This window comes from Hippocampus comes, unplaced genomic scaffold, assembly GCF_001891065.2.
Source record: "Hippocampus comes isolate QL1 unplaced genomic scaffold, H_comes_QL1_v1.1 scaffold249, whole genome shotgun sequence".
NCBI lineage: Eukaryota > Metazoa > Chordata > Actinopteri > Syngnathiformes > Syngnathidae > Hippocampus > Hippocampus comes.
Window position 1 is genome coordinate 1530321 of NW_017805035.1, and position 8080 is coordinate 1538400.

Consider the following 8080-nt stretch of genomic DNA (forward strand, 5'->3'; position numbering starts at 1 on the left):
AGGCAACGTGGCCACCTGCCGCAAACAAAGAGTGCTTGTATTAATGCAAAAAGGACCCGAGGAGCTGACACAGACGTTTTGTCCACTTTCACGTGGAACACAGGCCCAAGACGCAAGCCTAACCTCAGGAAGACAACAAATACTCCGGTAGTGGCGGCCCGATGGTCGATTGGTTAGCACGTCGGCAGAGGTCGTGGATTTAATTGCGGGCCCCGACCTTCCTGTGTGGGGTTTGCATGTTCTCCCAGTGCCTACATGGGTTTTGTCCGGGTACTTCGATTTCCTCCCACATTCCAAAAACATGCACAGTAGGTTGATTGAACCCCCCAAATCATCCCAACGTTTGATTGTGAGCGCAAATGGCCGTTTGTTAATGTGTGCACCGCAATTCAGGGTGTTCAGGGTGTCCCCGGCCTACTGCCCGAAGACAGCTGGGATAGGCTCCAAGAACGTCCGCGGCCCTCGTGAGGAGAAGCGGATCAGATAATGGATGGATGGATGTAGGGATGATAAGGGGGCGTTACCCGGGGGTGGTAGAAGGCGGCGATGACCCTCCGCAGGCGGTTAGCGTAAACCTGAAGGCAGCTGAAGAGCGCTGCCAGCAGGAGGCAGCAGGCAACGCTGATGTACGCAGAGGCGGCCAGGGAGGAGGGCGTAGTCACGCAGCCTGTGGAGGAGAGAGAATGAGAGGGGGCGGTGCAAGTTCATTTAGGCGCCGATCATCACTCTGTGTGACCCTTGACCCCCAACTGACTCACGCTGGTTGTCGGATACGATGCGAACCCTCGACGATGTGTTGAAGGCGGAAAACGTCCTCCGCAAGAGGCGCGCCATCATTGAGGTTCCGCCGACTTTTATGTCCACCTGCTGGCTGCCTGAAAAAAGGCCACGCCCACCATGTGCACCATTTACGCAACATGCCCGGGAGTTTGTGTTTACGGGTCAAGTTGAAGGAGCCGTGCGCGCGCGCGGATGTCTTACTCGTGACGTTGAAGGTGGTATGCGTGTGCTTGCTCACCACGTCCAGTACACGAAAGACTGACACGTCCACCGTCAGCAGGACCAATGCCAGAAGGAGCACCGACAAAACCTGAATGACACTTGACAGCTGCACACGCACACAATGAATGATACATGCAGGCATGTGTGCGTGTGTGTGAGCGTGCGAGGTGAGCCCACCACTTCTTTGATTTCTTCAGGGTGAATTTTGGGGCTCCAGGGGTCCACAAACTTTCGTCTCTCAGATGGCGTGAGAGGTAATAAATGCCGTTTCCCCTGAATGGACGCACACACACACACACACACACACACACACACACACACACACACACACACACACACACACACACACACACACACACGTGATAATGAGGCGGCTGATGATGATGATGATGACGTCAATGATGAAGGCATTACCAGCGACTTCCTGCGTTGGTCGATGATGCCGAAGTATTTAGTGATGTACATGTTATCGAAGTAAACGTCTCCTCGGAATTGTCGCACGTAACCGAGAGACCTTGAACACACAAACACACTGACGACGCCGGCGCACATGCAACGGCGGTGGGGGAAGGCCAGCGGCTTACTGCGTGAACACGGACAAGAAAGCGAAGGACATGACGAGGCGGAAGATGTCCAGCAGTTTGCGTATGCGAGCGGCCACCTGTCGGAAAGAAGTCTGGATGCCGCGCGTGAAGTCCCCGTCCAGCAGCTGTCCATCCAGAGCCGCCTGTTGCTGATACTCCTGTCACGCACCAACACGGGAATGGGAATATGTCAACAGGCGACACAAGAGCATGTGGAACGTGCGTCAGGTGAAGACGTGACGTGGTCGCGACCTTGACGACAAGCTTGCTGGTGAACTCCTGATTGAGAAGATCAATGGAAGTGTTGAGATGATCGAACAGCTGACCAAAGTTTTTCTCCACGGGGATGTGCTCCTTGCACCAGCCCATCATCACTGAGGAAAAAAAACACACAGGCGCCGTCATCATCATCATCATCATCATCATCATCATCGTCATCATCATCATCAGCATCATCATCATCATCGTCATCATCATCATCAGCATCATCATCATCATCGTCATCATCATCATCAGCATCATCATCATCATCGTCATCATCATCATCAGCATCATCATCATCATCGTCATCATCATCATCAGCATCATCATCATCATCGTCATCATCATCATCAGCATCATCATCATCATCGTCATCATCATCATCAGCATCATCATCATCATCGTCATCATCATCATCAGCATCATCATCATCATCGTCATCATCATCATCAGCATCATCATCATCATCGTCATCATCATCATCAGCATCATCATCATCATCGTCATCATCATCATCAGCATCATCATCATCATCGTCATCATCATCATCAGCATCATCATCATCATCGTCATCATCATCATCAGCATCATCATCATCATCGTCATCATCATCATCAGCATCATCATCATCATCGTCATCATCATCATCAGCATCATCATCATCATCGTCATCATCATCATCAGCATCATCATCATCATCGTCATCATCATCATCAGCATCATCATCATCATCGTCATCATCATCATCAGCATCATCATCATCATCGTCATCATCATCATCAGCATCATCATCATCATCGTCATCATCATCATCAGCATCATCATCATCATCGTCATCATCATCATCAGCATCATCATCATCATCGTCATCATCATCATCAGCATCATCATCATCATCGTCATCATCATCATCAGCATCATCATCATCATCGTCATCATCATCATCAGCATCATCATCATCATCGTCATCATCATCATCAGCATCATCATCATCATCGTCATCATCATCATCAGCATCATCATCATCATCGTCATCATCATCATCAGCATCATCATCATCATCGTCATCATCATCATCAGCATCATCATCATCATCGTCATCATCATCATCAGCATCATCATCATCATCGTCATCATCATCATCAGCATCATCATCATCATCGTCATCATCATCATCAGCATCATCATCATCATCGTCATCATCATCATCAGCATCATCATCATCATCGTCATCATCATCATCAGCATCATCATCATCATCGTCATCATCATCATCAGCATCATCATCATCATCGTCATCATCATCATCAGCATCATCATCATCATCATCATCATCATCATCGCGCATGTGTCGATGATGTGGTACGAGTGATCTGGTGTCCGCTGACCTCTCATGATGTTACACAGGAAGTGGAACTTCATGGGCACGCACAGGATGTGCTTGATGACGGGCACCTGGATGGCCTTGGCACACTCCGCCCACTTGTCGGAGAACCATTTGGTGCACGCCGCGATGCCCCCCTTGACCATACCTACGTGCGACAGGAGACGAACGTGACGATGACAGAGATGAAGGTGGAGGAGGAAGGCTCACCGTCGCACTGCATTAAGGTGCTGAGGGCGAAACGTTCCTGCGTGCTGTTCCGGTCGGCGTTTTGGGAACGCTCATTCAGCAGCCGGCCGTTCGCGTCCCGACCGAGAACTTCCTGCCGGACGTCGGCGAAGGCGCCATGGGCGCCGCGAGCTTCTGACTCGAATTCCGCTTCTCCCTGCTGGATACACGAAAGAGGCAGCAAGTCACACGTCACCTTCAGGCCGTTTGCTAAGAAGCAATCCTTTTTGCTCAGCAGCAGGGTGGTCACATGACTTGTGGGGGGGCGGGTCTTACCACGACTTCTTTCGCCACCTTGAGGAAGGGCTTGACAGCGTCTCTCCACAACAACTTGGCGTTGCGCACTTGAAGGTCCAGATTGCAACTCAGAGACTCCGCGGCCGTCTCGACGTTGTGCTGGATGTTGGACACCGGACCTGTCAATCAAGCGCCACGCACTTGTCAGTTATCCAGCAACAACCTGTTCGTCAGCATTTATTGAGCTGTGCTGCATTCGCTGTCCAACTGTCAATCATTTCGGCAACTATCCAATTGTACACCTGTCCATTCTTCATTGGCTTCTTGTCAATCATCAACTCTCTGCCTGTCAATTATTATTGTCCATCTCTTGCCAATCACTTGTTGTTCAACTGTCAACCATCAGTCGTCCACTTGTCAATCACGTTACCCTGCTGTCATGCACCAACCTGAATAGAGCGCAGAGACAACGAGCAGCAAGAGGAAGGTGCGTCCACGGGAGCCGAGCATGCTGGGAAACATCAGCAGGACGGCGCATCTGAAGGCCGATGATGTGGCCCCGCCCACCACACACGCCCCTGGACACGGCCACAAGCACAGTCACACAGGCGTCCTGTAGGTGGCGCTACATCATCATCTTCCTCACCAGTAAAGAGGCATCCTGTGGCCAGCTTGAGGTCAAAGGTCAGGGGCAGGCCCAGTGCAATGGCGGCAAACATGGCTGGTCTCATGACAAACACATCACTTGACATCATCTGCTGTTGATTGGACGGCGCTAGCTTGACTTAGCAGTTGAGATTGTTCTGCGGCGCAGCTCGTAACTCGCTCAAATGATTTTGAATGGAGACAGTCTGTGTGAGCCCCCCCCCCCACCCACAAAACCATATTTTCCCTCAAAAAAACAGGGGTCACCAACTCCAATACTTGAGAGCCAGAGATGTTTCCCTCCTCCAACACACCCGATCAGCAAGCTCTGCAGGAGCCTGATCACGATCCTGATCGGTGCAGGCTAGGGGGTCTCGAGGACCGGAGTTGGTAGCCCTTTGTCTAGAGCGTCTCGAGAATATCCACGGAAGTGCCAAACATTTTGATCCAGATGCCGCCAATATGGTTTTCAAATGATTCATAACAATTGCGATTGCTCCAAAAGCCACTGCTGTTATTGCACATTATGGACACTTCCCTTTTGGGAAACCAAAAAAAAAAAAAAGACACCAAGACAACTCGTTCGTGAAACTTCAATCGTTCCACTTCACTCCGAGCTTCCATTTGGACTGGCCACCCAGCAACAGCAAAAAACAACACCTGCTGAGTCAAAGTCCATCCACCTTGGTGTTTTTTACTTTTCTTTTTCGTTTTTTTTTTTTCTTACCTGCACCACTCAGCGCGCCGAACAGGGCGCGTAGGATGACGTCAGCAAGCCGCAGCTCTTCCGATTGGTTGAGAAGGAAGCGATGGCAGACACGTGGGAGGAAGTGCTTGATCAGATGCTCTACAGCTGCGAGACACGTCACCGCCACCAGAGGGCGTCACATACCAGAAATACCACAAGGACGGTGACAACAAAGAAGAAAAGAAACCACTCACTACTGCGAGGTTGCTCGTCACGAGTCATGATAACGTCACGATCAGCTTGTGCCGTTGGTGCTTGTTGTTCACAATGACCGTAAAGATCATCATCATAATCATATCCTGATAATCCCAAATCCTAATCCATGCCTTTTCCCCACCGCAAACCAGTGTGACGTCACAGTCAGACGACGCGTTATGTCACGTGACGCCATCAAAGTGAATTCCCTTACACGTTCCTGACGCGCACGTTGAACTTTGAGTTACAAACTTTTGGGGAAAAAAGAACTGAGACGATGTGAACCATGTAATGAAAAACTTGTTTGACACTCTCCCGTCGCGTAATGGACGGAAGTGCAGTCAACTGGTTACCATGGCGACGCCCAAGCAGGTAAAATGTCTCTAATGAACTGCACGGCTAATTTGTTGCATTCTATTGTCAAAGATGGGGGAGCGGACAAGATGGTTGACGTTTTTTGTGATTTTGAAAATGCAAAGAAATGTGATCCAAACAAAAGAAAGACAAGGAAGTTGCTACGACTGAGCGCATTGCAGTGCCCTGAGATACGACTGATCCAACCTGACTAGATTTGTTTTGTTTTTTTTTTGGTCAACCCTTACAAAATTATTTTTAAAATAGGATAAATACCGGTTTATCACATTAGTGGGGGAAGACTGGCGTTACTATGAATGACTTAATTGGCTCAGTATTATGACAGAAGAGATTTGGGTTACCGTGTAAGCTTTTCATGTGGTTTGGGGCATATTTTGACAGGGCAAAAATAATTACAGTACTACTTGAGAGCCAGTCAAAGTATCATTTCAACGAAAGGGTTCAATGAAGAACAGCAGATGGCAAAGCACGTTGCTTTTCTTCATTGTCACTGTTTGCATGCTGTGCTTTGAAAAATGCAAAAATGAGGCCTTCCCCACACCGCAAACAAAGAGCATTCATTAAATTGGCATCATAATCCATGTCTGACCATAACACCATCCACTTTGACACCACCCGGAGGTCGCTGGCGGGACAGCATATGGCCGATTTAAGGACTGTGACATACAATAATAATACTAAGAATAAATAATTATTTTTTTTTGGTCAAATACACGCAGGACTCTTTTAAAATCAGTCTATTGTACTTAGAAAAGCATATTTGATTTCTTTATCATCATTCTAAGAATTGTTTTTAGTTTATGTGTGTCATGTCAGATCTTGATGAGGCGCAGAACTTTGTCACAGCCGCAGTTGTTGTTTTGAAATAAAGATTAGATGAGAGAAATCACTCCAAATCCAAATAAAGCTAAGTTGAGATGAATGACGTCACATGTTGAGTTTGGTTGGAAACGCTCTCTCCTCAATCACGGGGAAGTGCACTTCATTGGCCTGATCGGCTTAGCTGGACCGCGTGTGTACGTGTTGAAGTCTTACACTTTGCTAGCTCATCACTATGTAAGAGGAAGTGACATCGGCAGCTGCCGCAAACAAAGAGTGCTTGTATTAATGCAAAAAGGACCCGAGGAGCTGACACAGACGTTTTGTCCACTTTCACGTGGAACACAGGCCCAAGACGCAAGCCTAACCTCAGGAAGACAACAAATACTCCGGTAGTGGCGGCACGATGGTCGATTGGTTAGCACGTCGGCAGAGGTCGTGGATTTAATTGCGGGCCCCGACCTTCCTGTGTGGGGTTTGCATGTTCTCCCAGTGCCTACATGGGTTTTGTCCGGGTACTTCGATTTCCTCCCACATTCCAAAAACATGCACAGTAGGTTGATTGAACCCCCCAAATCATCCCAACGTTTGATTGTGAGCGCAAATGGCCGTTTGTTAATGTGTGCGCCGCAATTCAGGGTGTTCAGGGTGTCCCCGGCCTACTGCCCGAAGACAGCTGGGATAGGCTCCAAGAACGTCCGCGGCCCTCGTGAGGAGAAGCGGATCAGATAATGGATGGATGGATGTAGGGATGATAAGGGGGCGTTACCCGGGGGTGGTAGAAGGCGGCGATGACCCTCCGCAGGCGGTTAGCGTAAACCTGAAGGCAGCTGAAGAGCGCTGCCAGCAGGAGGCAGCAGGCAACGCTGATGTACGCAGAGGCGGCCAGGGAGGAGGGCGTAGTCACGCAGCCTGTGGAGGAGAGAGAATGAGAGGGGGCGGTGCAAGTTCATTTAGGCGCCGATCATCACTCTGTGTGACCCTTGACCCCCAACTGACTCACGCTGGTTGTCGGATACGATGCGAACCCTCGACGATGTGTTGAAGGCGGAAAACGTCCTCCGCAAGAGGCGCGCCATCATTGAGGTTCCGCCGACTTTTATGTCCACCTGCTGGCTGCCTGAAAAAAGGCCACGCCCACCATGTGCACCATTTACGCAACATGCCCGGGAGTTTGTGTTTACGGGTCAAGTTGAAGGAGCCGTGCGCGCGCGCGGATGTCTTACTCGTGACGTTGAAGGTGGTATGCGTGTGCTTGCTCACCACGTCCAGTACACGAAAGACTGACACGTCCACCGTCAGCAGGACCAATGCCAGAAGGAGCACCGACAAAACCTGAATGACACTTGACAGCTGCACACGCACACAATGAATGATACATGCAGGCATGTGTGCGTGTGTGTGAGCGTGCGAGGTGAGCCCACCACTTCTTTGATTTCTTCAGGGTGAATTTTGGGGCTCCAGGGGTCCACAAACTTTCGTCTCTCAGATGGCGTGAGAGGTAATAAATGCCGTTTCCCCTGAATGGACGCACACACACACACACACACACACACACACACACACACACACACACACACACACACACACACCCACACACAC

The 8080-nt window shown here is 49.6% G+C and overlaps 2 protein-coding genes across 2 annotated transcripts in view; both read right to left on the reverse strand.

Annotated features, from left to right (window-relative positions):
* The window catches only part of adam15 (ADAM metallopeptidase domain 15), a 20643-nt gene extending 14972 nt beyond the window's left edge, over positions 1 to 5671 (reverse strand). Inside the window, exons 1-14 of the mRNA XM_019863618.1 lie at positions 5284 to 5671; positions 5069 to 5194; positions 4343 to 4417; positions 4146 to 4274; positions 3736 to 3875; positions 3442 to 3619; positions 3236 to 3379; positions 1839 to 1960; positions 1587 to 1744; positions 1417 to 1516; positions 1180 to 1275; positions 982 to 1108; positions 759 to 875; positions 525 to 667 (exon numbers count right to left, since the gene is read on the reverse strand). Of these exons, the coding sequence (XP_019719177.1) occupies positions 525 to 667; positions 759 to 875; positions 982 to 1108; positions 1180 to 1275; positions 1417 to 1516; positions 1587 to 1744; positions 1839 to 1960; positions 3236 to 3379; positions 3442 to 3619; positions 3736 to 3875; positions 4146 to 4274; positions 4343 to 4417; positions 5069 to 5194; positions 5284 to 5311 (1683 nt within the window). The 5' untranslated portion in view covers positions 5312 to 5671. The remainder of the gene's footprint in view (positions 1 to 524; positions 668 to 758; positions 876 to 981; positions 1109 to 1179; positions 1276 to 1416; positions 1517 to 1586; positions 1745 to 1838; positions 1961 to 3235; positions 3380 to 3441; positions 3620 to 3735; positions 3876 to 4145; positions 4275 to 4342; positions 4418 to 5068; positions 5195 to 5283) is intronic.
* A 1514-nt stretch (positions 5672 to 7185) lies between these two features.
* Positions 7186 to 8080, reverse strand: part of LOC109512117 (DC-STAMP domain-containing protein 1) — a 3747-nt gene continuing 2852 nt past the window's right edge. Inside the window, exons 8-11 of the mRNA XM_019863619.1 lie at positions 7903 to 8031; positions 7705 to 7831; positions 7482 to 7598; positions 7186 to 7390 (exon numbers count right to left, since the gene is read on the reverse strand). Coding sequence (XP_019719178.1) covers positions 7203 to 7390; positions 7482 to 7598; positions 7705 to 7831; positions 7903 to 8031 — 561 coding nt within the window. The 3' untranslated portion in view covers positions 7186 to 7202. The remainder of the gene's footprint in view (positions 7391 to 7481; positions 7599 to 7704; positions 7832 to 7902; positions 8032 to 8080) is intronic.